The sequence below is a fragment of the Triturus cristatus genome, chromosome 12, assembly GCF_964204655.1.
Source record: "Triturus cristatus chromosome 12, aTriCri1.1, whole genome shotgun sequence".
NCBI classification, from domain to species: Eukaryota; Metazoa; Chordata; class Amphibia; order Caudata; family Salamandridae; genus Triturus; species Triturus cristatus.
This window is the reverse complement of record NC_140595.1, coordinates 809,537,767-809,561,572: the sequence shown is the minus strand read 5'-3', so window position 1 is coordinate 809,561,572 and position 23,806 is coordinate 809,537,767. Positions and strand designations below refer to the sequence as shown.

Genomic DNA, 23,806 nt, shown 5'->3' with positions numbered 1-23,806 from the left:
TAGTGTACAAACATTTATTGTAACGACACGTGCTGTTCACACAAGGGAAAGTCTTCTCTTCCGGTGCACCAAGAACCCTCCCAGTGCCACCATGCAGGCCAGAACCACCCCGCCAACAGTCAGCAGCATCACTTCCACCAGCCTCTCAGGAGCTGCTGCTCTCACCCGCATCCCTTCAAGCTCAGGGGGTACTCTCCCATCACCAGCCAGACGCGGAGTCCCCTCCGGTAACAGGGGCTGTCGTTGGATGTTCTGCTGCAGTGGGTTCCCCAGCATTTCCTCCAGTGATGTGAAATGGTTTGATTGAGGCATTGGTCCAGAGGCAGATCCCTCACCTTGCACCACCGCTGGAGACTCCATCCGCATCACTGCAGCTTCCGCACGAGGTGCTTCAAATAAAGGGCTACCGGATCCTTCCCACAAGGCCTCAGTGTCTGGCCCAGTAAGCACTGCTGTGTCATTATCACCAAATAAGGAGTCCTGAAGAACGATGGGCCCAACATTCACAACCTGCAGCATCTTCCTCGGATCCTCAAGCCCTGGGTGAGGCTTAGCCCAGTCTACAACATGGCCTACATTCAGCAAACTCGACAACGCCTCACTTACTGGGAAACCCTCTTCATTCACTAGGACGATAGGCTCAGAATGGACAGTCTGTAATACATGCACACTACGGAGCCCCTCTGCAACTGGGTGAGTTTCAGCGATGCCCGAGAGCTTTTCACCCAGAGTGATGTGATCTTCCATGATTTGTAGGGGTCCAAACTGTGACGTTTGCATCAGCTGCATGGGATGGTTCTCAGATCTGTCCAGCACCTCCAGTGATCCCTGTTGAGGAATGGCTACCTCAAGAGAAGTTTCAGTTCCATCTAGAACCTTCAGTGGTCCTAGCGGGGCAATGTGCACCTCTGGATCGGTTTCAGGTAGGTCTAGCACATCCAGGGGTCCTAGCAAGGCAATGTGCAACTTGGGCTGTGTTATAGGTAGGTCCAGCACCTCCAGGGGTCCTAGCTGGGCAATGTGCACCTCTGGATCGGTTTCAGGTAGGCCCAGCTCCTGCAGTGTTCCTAGCTGGGCAATGTGCACCTCGGGCTCGGTTTCAGGTACGCCCAGCACCTGCAGTGGTCCTAGCTGGGCAATGTTCACCTCGGGATCGGTTTTAGGTAGGCCCAGCACCTGCAGTGGTCCTAGCTGGGCAATGCGCACCTCGGGCTCAGCTTCAGGTAGGCCCAGCACCTGCAGTGTTCCTAGCTGGGCAATGTGCACCTCAGGATCGGTTTCAGGTAGGCCCAGCACCTGCAGTGGTCCTAGTTGGGCAATGTGCACCTCGGGCTCGGTTTCAGGTACACCCAGCACCTGCAGTGGTCCTAGCTGGGCAATGTTCACCTCGGGATCGGTTTTAGGTAGGCCCAGCACCTGCAGTGGTCCTAGCAGGGCAATGTGCACCTCGGGATCAGTTTCATGTAGGTCCAGCACCTGGAGAGGTCCTAGTTGGGCAATCTGCATCTTGTGATCGGTTTCAGGTAGGTCCAGCACATCAAGGGGTCCTAGCTGGGCCGTGTGTACTGCAGGATGGCCTACAGGGTGGGCTCCAGGCTGGTCTAGCGCCAGCAGAGATCCGGGTTGGGCACTGTGCTCCTGTGGCACATCAGGACTGTCCTTTGACCAGTTTTTATGAACCCCAAACTCCTCAGCTAGTTCAAGGGGGGTAGGACTCAGTTGGGCACCTCTTGATTTAGTTTCAGGGCCAGCGACGCGCAACTCAGAATTTTCTTGCAGCCTGGACTCAAGATCCTCTGCCTGGGAGTCCAACAGCAGGGAATCCTGCTCCATCAGGGGACTAACCAGCTCCTCTGCTCCTGGTCCCGCTTCTAGAAGCACAATGTCCCCCTCTAATCTCTGGTCCAACAATAGAGGCTCATCTAGGCCAGCGTCCCAGTCCACAACCTCAGGAGACCCATCCTCCATGCCAAAGTCTGTGTCGCTCTCCTCTCTGTGATGGTGCTCGCCCTCCTGCACCATCGCAGGTGCCAGGAGCTCAGACTGCAGTCCCAGCATGCTCCTGGGCTCTCCATCAGACAGGCCAAGGATATCCAGTGGTGGCACATCTGCCCCGGTGGCATCATTCTCACTCAGCACAACGAGGGGTCCAACGGCAAGAGCTCGGGACTTGAAGGTCGGCTCCCCTGCAGACAGAACATGGTAATTTAGTTTTCCTTCTTACAGGAAGAGTACCCAGCTAAAAGTACACCGTCTGCACAACCCTAAGGAAAGACCACTGGGATCATGATTGTGCAGCCATGACAGTTTTATTGCCTCCTCCTAGTCCAGATAACACAAAAAAGTGTTTCTAGCTCAAACAGATCAAAAGTTACTAAAATGCATCAACCCATGTTATCGCACAGTGGAAGGCCCTGTGCAAAGCAGGACTGATAACCTTTGTAGCTTATTGCGGTATTTGGGTGTAGCTTATTGCGGTATTTGGGTGTTAAACTGGTACTAACGAGGCGCAGCGAATGCCCAGAATCTTACCAAGTTTCAAATTGATGAGGTAATATTACAAAATGTGCAGCATTATGCCTTTGTTTGCTGCATAGTTTACTCAATCCTGCCTCATAATTCCAGTGGCCCTGCCTTTAGGTTAGTTCTGAGACCACGTCTAACACCGACCATCTCAGAACTGGCGTTTACCTTCAAGTGGACTCTCCTGCTCCACCTCCCACCCACTACAACTCAAAAGCAACAACCCGCATTTTTAGAAACCCACACCACGTCACAGTCCCTCCATGCAGAAGATCACAGGTTGCGTCTGCTACTGACCTCTCTTCCCGTGCCTCCGGGACGCAGACAAGTGGTGCAAGGCCCGGGACCCTCCAGATGAGGCGCAGCTGTCAGAGTCACAGCAGCTGCAGACGGAAGGTGGGCCCTCCACGGAAGACCAGCTGCAAAGGAAGAGATGAAAGGACCAGAGGTCCATCAGTCTCCACAGACACCAGCCAGTGACCAATCACACAGCCCACAGACACCTGTCGGGGGCCAGTCACACAGCCCACAGACACCCGCCGGGAGCCAGTCACACAGCCCACAGACACCAGCCAGTGACCAATCATGCAGCCCACAGACACGCGCCGGGGACCCATCACACAGCCCACAGACACCCTCCAGGGACCCATAACACAGCCCAGACACCCGCCGACCAATCTCACAGTCACCCGACGGGGACCAATCACACAGCCCACAGACAGCCATACAGACCACCCTGTAGGCCACACCTCATACAGCCGACCATCGGAGGGGGCCACAGAACGCTGCATCTTGCCACAGTCCACACACACAATGTCACAGATTATCCTGCAGTCAACTTGGCAGACCACAGACCATCCACCAATCCTAGACCATCCGAAGTCCACTCAGAACCCTAGCATTAACAAATAACCATCCTTACAGTCCACACCAACCACTCTCCAGCTCCCGAGCACACTCACCCACTGCCAGCTTGGTAGGAGCAGGCCTTGGTCGTGGGACTGGGGGCGCTGTCTGCAGGGACCGCCCTCAGGCTGCAGGTGATGAAGATCTGGGTACAGAAGAAACAGACATTAGAATGGCACGAGACCACACGTGCTACAGACCACCACCCTCCTGAGAACTAAGGCCTACAGTGCCCTCCGGTGTACCCACAAAGGACTGTTTGGGGGTTGGGGGGGGGGGGGGGGGATGTTAGGGGTGCAGGCTTGGAAAGACCCCAGCGCCAATTGAACACAAAAGTTATTCAAGGTGCAGTACCACCCATCACATGCACCCTCCACATGGTACAGAAAGGCAAAGCCACCAGCGGAGGCTGCTCGCAACAAGTCTAACCACTCACCCACCATGCAAATCAGTCTGGACCCTGCTCCAGTAGGGTCAGCGCAGCCTGAACTCCACCACCTCTTGTGGGTTTTAAACGGACAACCCTCAAACCTGGTGGAGGACAAACTGCTCTGGTCAGGTCTTTCAGGAGCAGATGCAGGTCACTGCCTTCATGTGACTAAGCCAGGAAACGCCATCACTTACAGCACTTGTGGCCCATAGTGAGGATTTCGCAGAACCAGGACAAGATAAACACTGATGCATCTCAAGGGACTCAAGGACAAGACACTGGCCTGTCTTGCTCTGGTCAGGTCTTTCAGGAGCAGATGCAGGTCACTGCAGTCATGTGAATAATCCAGGAAACCCCATCTCTAACAGCACTTTTGGCCCATAGTGAAGATTTCGCAGAACCAGGACAAGATAAACACTGATGCATCTCAAGGGACTCAAGGACAAGACACTGGCCTGTCTTGGAGTTTAACCACCAGGAAAATTAACCAGTAACATTGAAATCTTGTAGCAATCCAGACTTTAGCACACATGGTTTGCTCTGAAGAAGGCTGGCTCATCTTCCGTCAAAGCTGAAACACGTTTATGTTTCACTTCTACACGCAGAAAAGACCTGCTCCATTTGAGCTTTGCAATAGGGGAATTGAATTATTTGTACTCCTGCAACTTTCTCAAACCTGTGAGCGATTAAGACCTCACAGGTTGACCAGCGTAGCACCCTGAGGCGGAAGCCGGGGTGTCTGTTAAGTGCTGCTAGACTTGTGTGTTTTTGTAAATCTTTTTAAATTGCACTGTGTTCTTGTGTTTATTTTAAAGACTTAAACACTTACTTTGAGTCAGCGGCTTGGCTCTTTTGCAGTAACTGCGCCGAGGGGGAAGTCCAAATTCCCTTCTCAGCGTCACTGCACCCACGTGACTCGGGGCCACGCCCACCCACGGGGCCACGCCCACTCCTCTATCCCCTCTTATCATGCTCACTACTCGACAGCGCAGCGGTCGAGCGCAGCGGGCACACCATCAGCACGCCGAAGACACGCCAAAGACCAGCCCGTCTGTGCCCGTCCGTGCCAGGACGGGGCACGAGGCAGAGGCTCCTACTCTTATTACACCCTCTAGGCTGGTAAGAACATCTTCTGCTCTGAAAGCGCTGCGCCCCAACCTCAATCCGAAGTGCTCTTTGTTCAACCTTCACAAAGTTGGAATTCATGTCTGCTCCGAATGTAATCTATCCACCACTGTTTACCAACCCCACCCCGACCCATCTAGGAGACACAGGAAATGCAAACTGCTACGTAAAGACGTGCCGCCAACATACGTTTTTTATAGTACAAACTGCCGATCATTGCCAAAACATAAGCATGATATCTTCAATCTCCTTGCAGAAAAAAGTCCTAGCGCAGTTTTTTTAACTGAGACATGGCTACATGACAGCGCCGGCCCGGATGTTGCAATTGCCCTCCCCGATAACTATGCCATTGTCAGAATAGACAGGGAAAATCAGGCTGGGGGTGGGATTGCTATCATTTTTAACAGAGAATTTAAATGCACTTTGGAACCTGCATCTATTCCAGACTGTGAAGCGGGCCTTTTTAAAATCTCATTGAACCCTAATTTTACAATGTCAGGCCTTCTGATTTATCGACCTCCGGGCAGCCCTTCTCAATGGGTATCTAACTTTGCAAATTCTATCACTCCTTACTATATGTCATCAAGCAATTTTTCCCTGCTGGGTGATCTAAATCTACACCTTGAAGATTCCACTATCCCTTCATGCTCTAATCTGTTGGAAGACCTAGCTGCATTCAATTTGTCCATATTAAATTCCAGCTCTACTCACATAGCGGGCCATTTGTTGGACCCCATAATATCCAACATCAGGGAACTTACGTATACTGCCACCATACCCTCCGGTTGGTCCGATCACCACCTTCTTAATTTTAGCATTACTCTTCCACCCACCCCCAGGTTGGAACAAAACTCTGATGTCACTCCCAGGAAAAATTGGAAGTCAGTCGATATCGATGCCTTAAACGCGGCATTAAAACATAACCCTCCTAGCCTAAATTCCAACATGGACCGCGTAGCAATAGAAACACAAAACTGGCTAACAAATGCAGCAAATAATAATTGCCTGCCCTCCACTCGCACCAAAGGGAGTAGGCATCGTCCTCCAGCCCCATGGTTTAATGATTGCATTTTGATTTTTCTATTTTAAGGCTAAGTGCTAGAACGCAAATGGCGTAAAAAGTACGATCTTAATGCCAAAAGAAGTTATCATGAAGCCAGAAATCACTATCATGCTGCCTGTACAAAAGCGAGAGCTGCTTTTGTCTCTAAAACTATTATTGAAGCTACTAACATGCCCAAAACTCTTTTCTCCAAAGTTAAGGAATTGGCGGGCGCACATACCTCAGCCGTCGCTCCCCCACTAAGCACACAACAATGCCAGGCGCTTGCTTGTTTCTTTACTGAGAAAATCGACAAAATCATCTCAGACATCAAGACAATAAATTCGGCTTCTGATCCTCCCCCTCCTTCCGACCCTTTTTTTCCTCAGCCCATTGCACTGGGTAAAAATTTACTGGAAGTATGGCCTACTCTTTCATTAGAGAAATTGAAAGGAATCCTAAAGACTGTTAAATCCGGCTCCCCTAGGGACCCCATCCCTATTAAAATTATTAAGAAGTTGGATGACCAGTCTTTGGAAATCATTGCCAATCTCTTAAATTTATCACTCGATCTCGCCACCGTCCCAGCCATATGGAAGCATGCCATGGTGACGCCCCTATTGAAAAAGCCTACTGCAAACCCAGAAATAATGGCCAATTATAGACCTATATCTCTGCTCCCTGCTTTTTCTAAATGTCTGGAGAGACACGTACACTTTACTTTAGCCACTTCTGCAGAAGAAAATTCCCTACTCCATTCTTCGCAATCTGGCTTCAGGGCTGGTTTCTCGACTGAATCTGCCCTGCTAGGTGTCACTGAACACATCAGAAAACTCCTTGATCAAGGCCAGACGGTTGCACTTGTGCTATTAGACCTAAGTGCGGCGTTCGACACCATCTCTCATGAAACACTTATTAAAGAGTTACATAGAAATGGTGTAAGAGGGAAGGCTCTGGATTGGATTAAATCCTTCCTGGCAAATAGAACCTTTCAGATCACATCTGCACAAGCCGTGTCAGACACCCTACCTGCGTCACATGGAGTGCCTCAGGGGTCCATCCTGAGCCCTCTGTTTTTTAATATCTATCTTAAACCTCTGGCAGAATTTGTTGAAAAGTTAGGTCTAACGCTTATGAATTATGCCGACGATACCCAAATCATTTTTTCCCTATCTGAATCTTGTCCCCACTCTCCGTCGTTACTCAAGGAAGGACTATTAAAAATCCTGAACTGGATGACGACTAACCAGTTAAAATTGAACGGCGACAAGACGGAAATACTGATTTTGGGTAAGGATCAAGCTCTCTGGAATCCTGCACATTGGCCGGACCAGATGGGCATTTTTCCCACCCCGGTACCCCATGCTCGAAATCTGGGCTTTATATTGGACAACACCTTATCCATGGACAAACAGGCCAGTAAAGTAACCAGCCTGTGTCTCACCATAGCTAAATGGTTGAGGAAGATCCTGTGGATGTTGCCAGTGTCAACGCAAAAGACCGTAGTCAATGCCCTTATCACATCAAGGCTTGACTACGGCAACATCCTCTATTTAGGCGCAAATAAATCAGTGATAGGTCGACTACAGGTAGCACAAAACGCTGCGGTCAGACTCCTTTGTAACATACCGAGGAACTCTGGAGTCTCGAACCATCGTCGGAATCTTCATTGGCTCAGGATAGAGAGCAGAATCCGATTCAAGGCCCTGAACTACATGTTCAGAATAAAAGCAGGAACAGCACCAAAATATCTTCAATCTCTTGCCCGTCTCTATGTACCTCAGAGAAACCTCCGGTCACAGACAGCAGCCTACTTCTGCATTCCAAGGTTTAAACGTGCAAGAACAGGCGGTAGATCCTTTGCCCATCTGGGACCCTCCTTGTGGAACACGCTCCCCCTTGGTATCCGGAAGGAAGAAAACTACTGTAGGTTCAGAAAGCTTGTAAAGACCTGGCTGTATGAACAATAACCACCAAACAGTCATCCCTTCCTCGGTCCTCAATGCTAGCTGTGTCTAGGCGCCGGGAAACCCTTGTTGGGTAGCTGTTGCGCCCTATAAATTGATAAAATAAAATACCTCAGCGCTGAAGGCGCTCTACATAAAACGCAGTCTCAGGCCTACAACTCGAGTCACTAGTGTCACATGACTGGTTTTGGGCCGAACACTGCAACGGAGTCAGAGGCTTAGAGTTTTGACCAACTCTTTCACCAGCACAAACAAACAGTCATACCAGGGAGTTGGTTGTCCCAATGAACCGGAAGGCGTCTACTGTAAACCGGAGTTTATCTGGCTGCGTCCGGGGAGATACAAAGGCCGACGAGCCAGAGAGCTTCCCATCGACCAGGCACCTAAGGTAGGAAAGGGGGGTAAAAACAAATTTAACAGAAGGGAGTGATGGAACCTCTGGTCACCTTCCCACTGCTGCACAGACAGGACAAACGGAATCTTACCCATAGGAGGACACGATGTCATACTGGAGGCGGGAGTCTGGGTCCGTGGTTGGGGCGGCCACGCAACTGTCCACAAATATTCGAAGAGGAAAGTGGCTCACAGCCCCGACTGAGGCTTCAAGGTGGAAGACATCCCCCAGCTGGAAGGTAGTGCTGCTCCTGGCAGAGGCCCAGTCATCTAGAAACCCAAGGAGAGAGGTTGAGGAGGGGGTGCAGAGCATGGGGGGGGGGGGGTCACCCCACAATGTCCATCCAAGCCACACTTCACCTACCGGTCATCAGGCGCAGAGAGAAGGACAGCGCCTCCTCTGCAGACACTGTAGTGCGCAGGGGGGTCCAGGTGGGCGCGATGGCCTTGCTGCTCACGTTGGCATGCCTGCAAGGGTGAAGTAAAGCTCAGTGACGGATCTAGACAAGGAGGCAGTAAATACAACACAAGACCTGCCTGCAGGAATCTGCACAGTGACTTCCACACAAAAGTGTGGGAAAGACAGTAAACTCTCCCTTCGCCAACACCACAACGACGCGCTCAACCCTCCCAGGTGTTCATAAATGGCCTGCAGTCACTGGTCAGAGGGGCGTGTCTTCATGGAGGGTGAATGGGGTAGACCACCCCAATAATTCAGCGTTGGGCGACTTCCACGACAGTTGGATCTGCATGGCCTACTGCGCCAGACTCCACTTTTCAGACTAATCTGAAACCGGTGCTGTGTGCCAGGGGGGGGGGGGGGGGGGGGGGAGGATCAGCACCAACAAGCCTCGGCAAATACAACAATACAGAAGTTAAAGAAGTTGCAATGTCAGGACCAGCAAGGTCAAGGGGACTCACCACAAGCAGGGGGTCAGCGCAAGCCCCAAGCAAGCAGGAGAGCCCAAAAGAAGCAAAGCTAACCATCAACAGGACCCCCAGGCCGGAGGCACGGAGTTGCAAGAGGACCTCATGCAGCTCACCAAAAGATGCAGGCCAGGGTGCAAACGATGGGATGTCGACAAAGACTCTGGTTACTGGAGGTGTTTGAGGTTAGAGCTACTTAGAGCCCGAAGATCATTGTGGAAGGACACCAACAAGCCTTTGCAACTGCAAGGCAACACGTTAAACAAGAGTTCGGTTCCTGCGGCTCCCACAAGGGATACTGGAATCCAACTTTGAGAGAGAAGGACAGGCTTCAAGAGCTGTGGAGAACCACCACCTGTGCTGCGGAACTTTTCAGAATCCTGAGGAGCTCAGGATCAGCAGAGCTGTCAGCTTAGTTGCGGGGCCTGCGAATGCAGGGAAGTGACTCCTTCCCTTCCAGGGAGATGCCTTCTGGTGTCTTTGATGCCCACAGACCATGGAAGGTTCCTGTATGGTGCACAGGTGATGCAGCAGTCTAGAAGGGAGACAAAGTTGAGCCCAAACAAAGTCCAGAGTGCCCAGAATGTAGAAGTGGTGTCTGACTAGAATCTTGTCCCACGAAGAATCTAGGGACATACACCAAGCTAAAGGTACCCCAAGGAAAGGGTTGGTACGATTCAGGAGATCCTTCCAGGGGGGGGGGCTGAAAGCAGGAGGTTACTCCCATGTCCTTTACCCAGTTTTGCACCAGAGCAGGAGCCAACGGCTCCGAGGGCTATTTTGAACTGGACTATGTGCAGAGGCACCAAATGTGCCCCTCATGCAGACTTAGTGGCGCTAGCAAGCTCACCCACCTAGGCCCAATACATCCTGTCTGGAAGGTGGTCACGCCTCCCTGTGACAGGATGCCTATTGTTCTGCCTGCCCCTGCTAGAGCTTGGCTCAGTAGCAGGAGGGCAGAAATGTGTCTCTGGTCAGCAGCAACCATTATATGCTGCCCGGATCTAGAAGACTGATACCGAGAGCACAGAGCCTAACTGAGGCCCGTTCCAGTACTGGGAATTATACCTCCAACACCGTTTACAGTGTGGGGGTATGATTCCAATATGTTTGATACCAAACATGATAGGATTAGTTTCAGCTAAATTGTTCCAATAGTGACAATGTTTTGGACATCTAATATTCCAACAGATCATAATTGATACAAATATACCTTCTAATGACACATGGGGGATCTAAGATTAATTAGATTTCAAGACCACATTTTTAATCTATAAATGCAGAACTGCGGTCTATGGCCAATGCTCTTTCAACCAAAATTATATGTAGCCTAGTTATATACCTAGGCTACATATAATTTTGGTTTGGGGGAAAAATATATATATAAAAAACAAAAAAAACAAAACAAAAAAATAATATAGGGAGCATTGGCCATAGACCGCAGTTCTTAAGAAGAACAAAATTAAGCCCCTTTGCTTTCAAACTCAGGTAAGATTGTGTTCTGCATTTATAGATTAAAAATTTGGTCTTGAAATATAATAAATATATCTTAGATCCCCATGTGTCATTAGAAGGTATATTTGTATCCATTATGATCTGTTGGAATATTATATCCCCAAAACATTGTTGTCACTATTGAAACAATTTTGCCCCATCTGTGAAAGAACTTAAATAGTGACTATAAATGGCTGTTTTTGCCCTATCTGGAGAAAAAAAATAAAATAAAAAAAAAAATAAGTTTGTTAACGAATGTTTGTTCCAAAAGACATCTCTTAGGAAGTGGCATTCAAGTCCGATACATGCTGTATACTGGTTCAGCAGGTTTAAAGACAGTGAAGATCATTTTTCCAGTCTTGTTATAAAAGGTGTATAATAAACAGCAAAATATGGGCCGTTTCATCTTTTTAAATATTGTATATGTAGTAATTTACTTTATTCGATAAAATATTCCATCATAAAAGTATGCAATTTATACAGTACAAAGAATTTAAACCAAATACCCACCCAATCAAAAATACGTACATCAGCATATACTATACAATTTCATTTTAGTAAGTGAACATAAAACAACTAACAATTTACACGGGTGCTACCTACCCAAGAGCCCTCTAACTATTTGGTAGGTGAGGGGGGGGAGGGGGACTTGATCCTTCTCATGCGTGTCAGCCATGCACTGCCCAAGTATTTAGCTACACCACACACCATGGCAGAAGAAGTCTTATCAGTGCAAAGAACCCGCAAGGCCATTTTATGACACCTAAGGCCCAACCCCTTACATAGTGGCTTGAACCATATCCTCCTGGCCACCCTGTATGCTGGGCAGGCAAAGAAGAAATGCGCCAAGTACTCAGTGGGGGCTACACAACCCGGGCAGGCTTTCATAGAGCCACCCTGTCGATTCCATCCGGAGGTGAAATCATTCACCAGAAGGATCCCAAGCCTAACTTTTAGGTAGAGTGATCTATCCAGGGGTTTCTCTATGTAATCAAAGACCAGGTCGAGTTTCCTTGACCATTTAAACTCCAAGAAACGCTCCGTAAGTGGACCCCCTGCACCTCTACATATGGCCTCCTTCTGAACCCAATCCCAATACAGCTTCTTAACCTCTAGTTTGGGGGGGCGGTGTTTGACTCTTCCAAGATTCTCTCAGACCCACTTGCACAACCAGCTGTCTCAGATTACTCAGCCACTTGATCTGGTTACCTAAATCCAGCAGAATAAGTTAAACTAGGACAGCTGCATAGTTTTGAAGCTCCCCGGTCCTTCTCAGTCGGACCCAAAAAAGAGTAATGGGCGCAGGCGCACTAAATCTTGGGCGCCGACCCAGGTCTAACCGTAATGGGATTAACGGGGTGGAAACAGGGAGGGCTACCAAATCTCTCAGGAACTTATTTTCAGCTGTAACTAGATCCGATGTATTCTCAAACCCCCAGAGTTCGGATCCATATACGGCTGAGGTATTCAGGTCATTATGGTATGATTAGCGCAGTATATCTAATGACGGTATGCTTAGCCATGGTGCATTGGAAGGATCGAAATCCCCGTTACGTTTAGCATGACAAAAGGGCCGAGAACCAAACTGCCTCCATCTTAGATTGCGGCTCCTGCTCTTAGGAGTCACGTGGCCTCTTACACACCATCTGCCTTCCCTTTTCACGGTAATAATTAGGAGACAGACAGAGTTGCTGAGAAGCAATGTCACATCTGCTAAAAGGGAGTATCAAGCGAATTCCTCCAGACCTGGGACGAGAAGGGAGTCACCCTTCCGACCTTCTCTGTAAAGATAGTAACCCTTTGTATGTGTAACCGAAACTAGAAATAGGCATGAGCTCATTAGGGGCGGCAGGACTAACTGGTACTTTTCCACATATAAGGTTTTGTATGCTGTGCTGATAAATGTATAAAAGTGTGTTACTGTCAAGGAGCCAGCAGTCTTCCTCGGCGCACCTGATGGGTGAGGATCGACGAGGCTCCTCTATATAGAGATCTATGATGACAATAAACGTTTGAACCTTCCACGTTGCCAACTGCTCCTTATTTAAGGGATATTGCGGGTCAATGGTAAGTGTGGCCCTTGGAATAATTATTTGGACACAACACGGCAGACGGATGTACTTGGCCCTCATAAATTGCTAGGGTCGGTGCCACGGGTTTGCTCAACGACTCCCGCTGTTCTCTCAAGACCAACCCTGAAACTCTTTTATGGTTTAATAGCATTTTGGCCAAATGATCTTTCCAGCTCATCCGATTGTTTACCCTAATACCCAGGTAATCAAAGGAATCAACCAACTCCAATGGTTCACCATTGAGCAAGATGTTGTTCCTAAAATTCTTAGGGGGTGATATGGCCATAAGCTTAGTTTTTGAGGTATTGATGGTAAGACCTCTATCAATGCAGAACTCACTAAAACGTTGCAAGAGCTTTTGGAGGCCTGCTGGGGTTTTGGAGATCAAGATGGTGTCATCTGCGAAGAGTAGGGTAGGTGTTTTTTCCCCTGCCAGGGAGGGCGCGTCTGCCGGTTCCTCTCTCAGATGGTCCACCACTCCATTCACAAAGAGTGGTAACAGGGTCGGTGCCATAACACATTCCTGGCGTACTCCTCTCCTCACGGCACCCTCTCAGTCAATTGACCCTGGGCGCCCCATCTGATCCTCGCATAATTCCCCTCATGGAGCTTTACAATAAATCCCAGGAGTGGTCCTGGGAGACCCATCTTCTCTAAAATATCGGACAGCTGTGCACGAGGGACCAGGTCGAAAGCCATTCTGAGATCTATGAAGGCCAGGTAAAGACTACCTTTATTGATGGTCACAGACTTCCAATAGATCGCAAAGAAGCGGAAGACCTGGTCCATCGTGCCCACCTTTTGTCGGAACCCGGCTTGGAAATGAGAGAGAATGTGCTCCTCTTCCATCCAGATACCCACCCTTAAGATAATGACCCTGCCAACCACCTTCTGGATCACGTCAATCAGACTGATCGGTCTGTAGTTGGCAGGGTCATCTCTAGCGCCCTTTTTGTACACAGTTATCCCCTCTGCTCCCTTCCACGAGTCAGGCACCGGATGACCTTTAGAGATCAAGTTCTTTATTAGGGCAATGAGTTTAGCCCAAGCTGCAGGATCTTCCAGAAGGAGATCCCCTGGTATCCCATCGGGACCAGCGGCTTTCTTCGGGGTTAAGTGTCGAATGGCCAATATTACCTCGAAAGCCAAAAATGGCTCTTCAAACATCAATAAAGAGGGGGCCCTGCTAACTGGATTATGGAGAGAAGAGCGGGTCGTTTCGGAACCGCCATATAGTGCAGAAAAGTGGGAATGCCACTGTTGGCTTATGTGATTAACTATTGGTGGCCTGCTATGCTGTCTAGCCTTGTTAATCAATTCCCAAAACAGCAATGCGTTCTTACTGCTAGATGCACGTTTAAGATCCTGCCAGTATTGTTCCTCCCACTCACGTTTGGCCCGCACCAGTTCCTTCGCGTAATTCTTCCTGGCTATTCTAACTAAAGATTGGTTCTTATTACGGAGGGCAACTGTTATCTCCTTCCTTTTCATTTTACACTGGTCCGAGTACCAGGGGTTGTAGGGCTTATTATTCAATCTGCTACTTCTGGCCGGGATTAAAAAGAAATTGCCAACTTCCTCAATTACACTTTAATAAACCGAGGGGAAGAGCGGCCCCTGATCCCCATCTATACCCATTTCTAGGCCCGCCAGCTCAATTGTCAGATCTACTACGAGCTCCCCGATACTCGTCAAGTTATCAACCTGTGAGTAAACTTGTCCCATTTCAGCCTACGACTACCATTGTAGGGGACAAGCTCGTTGGTTGACCTCAGGGGGGCGTGCTTCAGAACACCTGTTGGTTTGCCCCACCTTAACTTCATACATAGGGGGTTGTGGTCACTATCCTGTGAGGGTACCACCTCCATATCTATTACGTCGCGCCACAGTGTCACATCCAGTAAGATATAAATCGATTCTGGATGGACCACTGAGCCTATTAAATGTCATCGCTCCGGCCCGGTCAGAAAATTATCTGCCGTTTACTGCTCTTAGGTTGTACTCCGCTGTAAGGGCATTGATCTGTATTACCCTAGAAGACCATTTTTTAATAGGAGCAAGTGTCAGGGCTGGGATGGACCACCGGGAGTCCACCTCCTCTATACCCAAGGGATCTTCCCCACTAAGGGGTTCAAATGTACAATTAAAATCCCCAGCCACAATTATTTTAGAGGATGGGGGGCAGTTGGCTAGTGCCCGTTCTAAAATCGTTAAAGTACAAGAGATAGTGTCCCCCTGGGACCCTCTAGAATAGATTTAATAAATCAAACCTGCTACCCTTTTTATGACCTGCAAATGAAAGGTGTTGAATGTCCCTACTCACTAATTCATGGGTAGAAACATCCCAATTCAAGTCAATTTTAACCCAAACTTGTAAACCGCCCGCTGGTCTGCCCTTCCCACAACTAGAAGTGGGCAAGCAAAGGGTTGCATAACCAGATTTGTGTATTGGATGCAGACTCCATGTTTCTTGGAACATACATACAACTTTTCAAGAATGGAAGGGCCATCTTTTTTCCCCAACCCAGCCACATTCCAGGATACCAAATGGATGGCCTCATCACCTATTACAAGTGTATCAGGGCTAATTCCCTTATCACCACCCGACTGAGAATCGTTATTAACTTCAAGTGGGCCTATTGATTTTGAAACTAGACAAGTGTCACCAGTGCACCCAAGGAGCAGTGGTTGTGTTGGGGTTGGTATCCCGCTAATATCAAGTCTATTGGCTACCGATGGAATCTCTCTCAATGCCAGGAATAATGGCCTTTCTAGAAACCTCAAGATCGTTGTCCACTCGACTAGTGGCGCCTAAACGGACCCTCCTGCCCAGCAAGGACTGTAATTTTCAATCACATTCCTCCATACCGGTGAACACATCGAACCTATTCCCTGTCTCCAGGGGAGTAAAGGGTCTCATATGATCTATTCTCCTGTTTCTAATTCTGTTAAATCTGGGGGGTACAGTGTTCCACCCGATGGGATCGGTAGCAGGAACTGTGGGGTGGCCATGTACAAAGTGCCTCATGATGGGTGCCATAGATGGGTTTATATATGTGGGAGACTGTTCACTTATGTGGGTTGGGGGAAACACCAGGGATCTAGGGTAAAAATATGTCAAGGCACAGGGATGATACAGTGGTTACCATTTCCCGTAGGCCAATTTAATATATGATCAACTGCGCGTGGATCTCTAAAGTTTACCAACACTATGTCTCCCTCAATGTCTTTACGTCTGCCACCCAACCAAGGAAGACGTCTAACGTGCAGTTTCTCACCGTTGATGTTCTTTAAAATTGGTCTATTTATACTAAGCCAATGCATAGTTTTATTTTTCAACTGGGAGAACCCTTCCCTCGTGTTATCTGTCAAAGTGGGCACCCTCGTCAAGACCACCACCAGGGGCTCAGCTTCTGGGGGTAGATTTACTTGTGGTCCACAGTTCGCTGTGACCCTGTTGTTACTATAACTTCCCCACTCATTCTCTGTATGATCCTCGAAGCTTCCCCTCAAAGGGTCGCTAGCTGTGTTGCCGATCGGAATAATTACATTCTTGAGGGGCAGTGACCTTTGGTGGACAGGAGCTGACTGGTTAGTGGGCTGTAACGTAACGACTAGAATGTGGTGTGACTATGGGTACAGTAGTGGTAGGTGAACAATGGGGGTGAAAGGAGCAGTCCTATTCACCTGAGCCTTATCCAAATCGGCCGTCTTACTTATAGCGGATTCTATATCCGCAAGCCTTTTCTCCACTCTCTTCAAACTCTCAACAATTGGCAAGATGAGAGACTTAATCAAATGACCCAAATTGACTTGTGGAACAGTAGAAGGTGCTGCCATTGTCAGCAGTTCAACAAGGCTAGAGGGTGACTCAGTGCTGCACACAACAGTATCATTGCCGACAGATGGAGAAAAGAGTGCAGAATTAGTCAAGATTGTTGGTGCAGCCGCTAACCCCTATACAGTCCTAGCAGCGGGCTTTGTATGCTTCCCAAAATCTGAATGGCGATTCTTGGATTTAGCCAACCGCCCCCCCCCCCCTGCTTGCGTCTTAGTTTACTTGGTGGTGGGCCATGAATCTTGTCCATTACGGATTTCTTTACCTTCTTTCTAACCAGTTTGCCAAGGACAGGGATCTGTATGTTTGGGTCAGCGGGGCTGCATGAAGAGCTGTGAAGAGGGGTGTCACTTGTATCTTCAACAGTGGGGGCATAGTGTATAGGGGAACAATCCCTCAGCAAAAAGGGGACACTCTCCTGCGAAGGAGGAACTTCATTACCACCAACTCTACCTCCGTCCCAGGAAAGGGGCTGGAGTGTGGTTTCTTTAAAAGCCCTAAATTTTAAGGATTCAACGGAGCATCTACGCTCTGTCCTTCGTTCGGCCAAAGTATTTTCCCTATCTACAACCGTCTGGACCCTTGTGAAATAATTATCTAAGGGACCATTTATCATACCCCCTGGTTTTTCCAAACTAAGTTTGACCGGACTCTGCGCCATAACTACAATAAAATCAGTGACAACAGGAGGCAACAAATTGTTTAAAGCAAATTTAAAAGAACTTGCCCTGCCCGGCCTAAGAGGGCCTGGGCTTCGCCCCGCTCGCGCAGGTATTGGAGTGACTTAAATAATTAGGAGAGGAATCATGAAGAGGACGCCAGGTGCTGGGGATGATGTTCGCGCAATGTGCCCTGGGCCTCGCAGTCCTGAGTGCTAAAACCCCAAAGTCCGTAGCAACGTTTGTGCAGTAAGATCCAGCAGCTCCACACGAGAGTCCCGAGACCGGCAGCAAAGACCAAAGCCTGCGAGCGGCTCCCGCGAAGCAGGGGCCGCGAGGTGTGATGTGCTTTAGGGGGGAGGAATCATGAAGAGGACGCCAGGTGCTGGGGATGATGTTCGCGCAATATGCCCTGGGCCTCGCAGTCCTGAGTGCTAAAACCCCAACGTCCGTAGCAACGTTTGTGCAGTAAGATCCAGCAGCTCCACACGAGAGTCCCGAGACCGGCAGCAAAGACCAAAGCCTGCGAGCTTGTATATATAAAGACAGCTCATTTTAGATTGTGTGTGTGTATATATATAAAAATAAATTTAAAAAAAAAAATATTTTGATGATCGTGTTTTTTGTAACCATTATGCATTTACTCATTTGTAGCCCTGAAGAAGTCCTTGAAGACGAAACGTGTTGGCTACGCTGATTTTAAAGAAGAATTCAATAAAGAAAATTTGAAACCAGACCTGCAGAATGGACTGACATTCTGTCTTTCATTACTGTATCTTGAACAGACTGGTGTGCTGGATCACTGCGTTTCATTTACGACTTGTAGGATCTCAGATCCTAGAGGTATTGAACCTCAGATCCTTGGCACCCAAAGAGAATAGCGATTTGGCCCCCACTGAATGATAGGTGCAGTCACTTTTGCCTCATACCTCGTTCTGTGTATGGTCATATGTTTCCAATTAGCATGCATGAAACCATGTCCAGGTAGACACTGGAACAAATGTGTGCTGCACCCCGCCATAGAGTGCCACAGCACGGTCACTGCTCGCCATGATTGCCCCCCCACCCGATTCCATGTTTGTCAGAACCCAGGTGTTTAATGCCGGGTAAACCATACCCTTATTGATCAGGTGTGATAAGCAGCGTCCGTTATGGCTTTCTGGCGGTTACACCACCACCCTCTGCGTGGTGCGGTCAGTACATGCTACAGTACACATTCCACAGCCCACTCGTGTCAGGCTGCACGTGCTGGAACTCAACACGAAGGAGAACTCTGCGGGGGACTTCTGGATGCATCAGACACCGCCAACTCCCTCTGCCGATCCCCGCACTAACAGGGATTCACAGGAGTCGAGAACCACAGCCCCCTATTCCGGGACAGAATCAGAAGCCACTAGAGTCCGAGTTCCATTTGTAAGCTTCCTGTCACCCCAGATCGGCAGTTCATGAAAAAACTGCTTCCCTCTGACCCGTGACACACCCCCCCCCCCCCCCCCCCCCCCAATATGCAGATCCGGCCGAGTATTTCATCCTCCTAACTCCAGTTATACCATATCTAGCCGAGCATGTCACCCGCTCTCCCCACCAACTCCCCCTTATAGCAGATCGTCATGTAGCTCAGCATTTAACCCCAACCTCCCTACCAACTCACGAGTTGGACCAGATCTAGCTCAACCAGCGCTCCCCTGGGCTTGCATCCTTCTCGCCACGCTCGCCAGGATGGCGACCCGGCCTCCTAATGAGAAACATGGACGGATTCTACACATTCCTTTACCTTCAAAAGGATGTTCTGAGCGGCTTGTGATACGGTGCAACAACCAGCTCAGAGTAACTTGGACCACATTACTAAAGTCAGACACAGGTGTACCGTAAGTTACATGTTTAGCCCCCCCCCTCCACCACCCTAATGAATGTGAGTTCAGTTCCTTCCCAAAAGGCCTTCTGGGGGAGGGGGAGGAGAACGTTAACCCAGGCCGATGCAAGGTGCCTAGAAATAAGCATTGGGGGAGCTGGTCCGGAAGATTCGCTTCACCTTGAGCCCTTAACACCCCGAGTTAAAGCGACGACAACCCCTCACGCGGACAACCGCCCCGGGCACGGTGCCCGCGCTGCACTCACCTGGGGTAGACGCACTGGAGCAGGACGGACACCTGATTGGTCCTGGTGATGACGAGGCTGCCGGATGGGGTGGGAGCGTAGGTCAGGACGGAGCTGTAGGTTACAAACTCTTGGGTAACCTAGGAAACAGAAAGATACTGGTCATCGGTAGTTCGGGGGCACAAGGCGAGGCGCCCCGCCCACACCCAGCCAGAGATGACCACATCTGGAAACAACGGGGCCTTTACATCTTCAGAAAGGCCTGTCGGAGGGGGAAGCATATCGAGAAGTACCGGCTCAGAAACAGTTATTCCAGGTGCTCTGAGGCGCCCAATACCCAACAGCTATTAAGGGCGCCCTCTGACGGGAATTTTGGGGAATCATCAAGTGCAGGGTTTGAGCCGCTCACCTCCCACTAAAGAACTCGTAACAAATGCATAAGATTAGCATTGTCTGAAGGCTGCCTGCAGTTAATCGATATTTAAAAACTACAGCTCCCAGAATGCATTAGGTTGGAAAAGGCGACCCAGGGATGACGGCACTGATCCTGAATGAAGAGGAGACCAGTGGTGCGAGTTGAGCAATATAGGTTTGCTCATGATGTGCTAAGGGGGTGCCTTTTGTTTGTATTCTGGTACTTACAGTTTGGGACAGTCAACGCCCTGGGCACGCAGGGGAGAGGACACGTGCCAGGGGCAGACATTTACCCCACGGACCAGCAGGCAGCGCACCCACCTGCCTGGTGTTACCGCAGTCGTGCAGCGCGCTCTCGAAGGTCACCGTGTTGTCCGCGTTGAGTGACGTGTAGCTGCAGAAAGCGGCCCCCAGCCGGAGGTCACCCGGCTGCACCAGCCTCCCCGTCCCGAAGAGGTCCCTCTGCACCGTCACCATCATGTTGTCACTTTGGCACTGCACTCTCACCGGCTGCAGGGCAGGCAAGGCCCGGGACTTACCCGGGCCCCCGGATGAGACCCAGAGGCCGCTGCTGGCCACCCCCACCTGGGACTGGGAGCCAGGAAACCAGTTCTTCCGGGAGTCCCAGAGGGAAGAGTCCCAAACAGGGCCCCTCTTATCAAGACAGAGCCCAAAACTCATCAACCAGAGACCAGTGCCGAGGACCAAACACCACCCCATGATGCCAAGAACACACAGCGTGGAGAAGAGCCGCCAAGACAGCCGTTATATCCACAAATCTGGGGCTGCTCCCGACTGGCCTAGGCCAATGACAACTCCTTCCGGGTTCAATCACACCTGGAGCCAGTCTCCGGCAGCCTTTCCTGGCACACCTGGGGCTGCTCCAGACTGGCCTAGGCCAAGGTCGACTGCTTCCGGGTTCTCTCTCACCTGGAGCCAGTCTCAAGCCAATGGCACCCTTTTCTGACACCTTCAGCCAAGCTCAGGTCACTGGCAGCCCCCTGCTGGTTCAATCACACCTGGAGCCAATCTCAGGTCAGTGGCAGCCTTTCCTGGCACACCTGGTGCCAATCCCAGATCATGACAGCCCCTTGATAGCGCAACCAATGGTATCCTTTCCTAAAAAACTGACACCCTCAGCCAATCCCAGGTCACCGACAGCCGCTTCCCGGTGCACTCACACCGGAGCCAATCCTAGGCTATGACACTCCCTTCCTAGCAAACACAGAGCCAATTAAAAACTGTTCTCTCACTGTCCTCAGGTTAGACCTGCCCCATGAGGTGAGCAGTAAGGCATCCCATGGTCTAAGTATTCACAAGGCTGAGGGCCAAACTTTAATGTTTGAGCAGAGAACGTGTACCCCCAGACTCAAGTCAGCACTATACGTCTTAAAATGTGTCTAACCCGTCCTGTCCTCCGGTTCTTTAATCTGACATCGCTGCCAAGTGCTTCCGTGTCAGACAGAACAACAACAGTTTGCATCTTTGGATTTCTGAAGCTTAAAAATGACACTACGAGTCCCAGAATGCAGCGTTCCACTGACTAAAACGTCGAGTCGTTGTAGACATCACTCATGACACTGGGTCACATGACCACGTGGCATTTATAACAGGACAGAGTCACAAGTCAGAAAATGCAACCGGAAACAGATGCTCCGTTCAGGCCTGACTTTGACTTCAATGGATGCCTTCCACCCCACCCCATCCCACCCCCCTTGAATCATTAATCCATGGACATGTTTTCCACTGGTTTAAGAATATGGGGTGGCATATGGCCCCGGTTCTGTGTTCCTGTTGAACACACTCTCACTTAGATGGCATTTATAGTCCACGTGGGTGCAGGGAAGCAAAACGAGGACTACCTTTTGAGGCTTGTTGTTGGGGTGTATACTTAACACTCTATTAAAACCACAAATCCCAGGATTCAGCGTGTCCGAAGTCTAGTGTGGCACCGTCAGGCGGCCCAGACTTTTTTTTATTCAAAGTCCCTGCACATGTCGGGCTATTTGAGTGCACACTATGCTAAAAAGATTACTACAAATCCCAGAATGCAGAATGTTTTTTTGCAAAAGCTAGCACTTGGCGAATGTGCCCACTTATGTCACCCCTGGCATGGGGAACCCAGTCTCCAAGAAAATCACTTCTCACATAGGTTGTGCTAATCAGGGCTGTGTGTCAAGTGGCGCAACTTCCCAAGAAAATTAAGATGGGCGGAAAAGACCCACTTCTAAGGTTTTTCCCCAAATTCAAGTTATTCTGCAGACCTAAAAAAACAGGTTGGCAGGCTGCTGCCTTTCAGTGAAACAAACCACAGCCCATGTGGCATTCACAAAGGCCGCCTAATTTATAATTACAACTGCCAACATACGTAGGCCGGATGACGCAGGTTAGGGGTGTCAACAGAGTGGCCTGAGGCATTTTTGAGGGGCCAGCGACAATGGGACCCCGTTAAAAAGAGTCCATCATTCCCCAGAGATGTCACCGCCCCCCGCCCCAGTGAAAGGGATGGGGCAGCCATGTCTATTCAGGGCCTACTGCGGCCTAGAGGAAGAGACATTTGTCCGGCGCTAAACTTGATAAAGGGGGAGCTGTAATGGATGGCAGGGCCGGGGTGTCACGTCGCCCCTGCGCGGGTCCCACGGCCCTGGCGTCCCCTTTCTTTCCACGCGTCAGCAGCATTCATGCGCCTATGCCCACCGGAAGAGGGTGTCATGCTTCCTGGGACATTGGGCCTACCGGAAGTCAGGCTTAAGACCAGATCTGTAAGAAAGTTGGCCTACTAGGAAATTAGGCCGATAGGGAAAGGGGCCTCTACGATGAAAGCCAGGACTATGGGGACCACGGGTCCAAGGGGGAGTTGGGCCCATGTGGAAACTGCACCTTATCAAGCAGGGTCTGGTAGCTCAGTGGACCAATGCGCCCACCATAGGACCTGTGTTTCACCTCATGGTCACAGGTTCATATCCCGGTGGAGCCACTCAGCCTGTCATCCTTCTGAGGTTGATAAAATGAGTACCATTGAGTTGGGTAACAATAAACATAGGTTATTCAGCGCCAAGATACCCTTGGATGAACGTGCGCTTTACAAATACACATATTATGTTATGTAAAGCAGCCCTGTGGACCCAATAAGACCTCAGGGAACTATGACGTAAGGGGCGGGGCTTTGACAATTCTTGGATACTGCTGCTCACCCTTGTCATTTAAGTCTCAGACCACAGAGAGGCCTGAAAATGAGAGGCTGCCCACCCAGTATGGGGGTTGTAAAAGCATCGCATCCCCAGCCTCCTCTTCAGAATGTCCAGTGGGCGGGTGTGAAGCGCTGTCAGGTGTTTGAGAAATGAAAATAAGCGGCAACCAGGCAAATCTGACGCAGACCTTCAGGGGCATTGGGCCTGAAGCTCAAACATACCACACCCCCTTCACACAGCTTGGCGTCATCCACCATACCTGGCTAGCGATGCTGGATTGAAACCATCGGCCAGGCTAGGGACAGCCCCTTACCTCACTCAGCTTGACGCAAGGTCCTACAAAGACCTTCAGTTGGGCTGAACTCATTTTACTCCCACACTAACCAACATCAACTATTGGCTAACACTTAACACATCTCTGCTAACCATACACACCCAATAACTATACATAAATAACTTATCACCAAGTCAGAAACACATGAACAGGTCTTCCAGATTAGGAAAGCGCTTTTGTGCCACACTAAGAGTAGAAGGCGCTATGCATATGCCGATAACATTAGGTGAAACTGGGCCTACTGTTAAACCAGGTGGTTTTGCGGCAGGCCCATTGCTTCAGATGGGCCTCCGGGAGGATGAAAGGCCTGGTCCACGCCATCTTGGTCATCCTGAGGGCACCGAGCATCTCACGTCACCCTGACAGAGTGTGAAGCCCACACATTGTTGCACAA

At 49.8% G+C, this 23,806-nt stretch overlaps 1 protein-coding gene across 1 annotated transcript; it reads right to left on the bottom strand.

Moving 5' to 3' along the window:
* Positions 1 to 20,811, bottom strand: LOC146782936 (uncharacterized). The gene is made up of 8 exons (XM_085637590.1): positions 20,209 to 20,811; positions 19,495 to 19,613; positions 8,751 to 8,854; positions 8,479 to 8,656; positions 8,259 to 8,376; positions 3,486 to 3,574; positions 2,821 to 2,942; positions 1 to 2,186 (listed from the first exon to the last, which is right to left on the bottom strand). Exons 1-8 carry the CDS (start codon positions 20,605 to 20,607, stop codon positions 37 to 39), a joined length of 3,279 nt encoding a protein of 1,092 aa, XP_085493716.1. The 5' UTR covers positions 20,608 to 20,811; the 3' UTR covers positions 1 to 36.
* Positions 20,812 to 23,806: the final 2,995 nt, after the last annotated feature.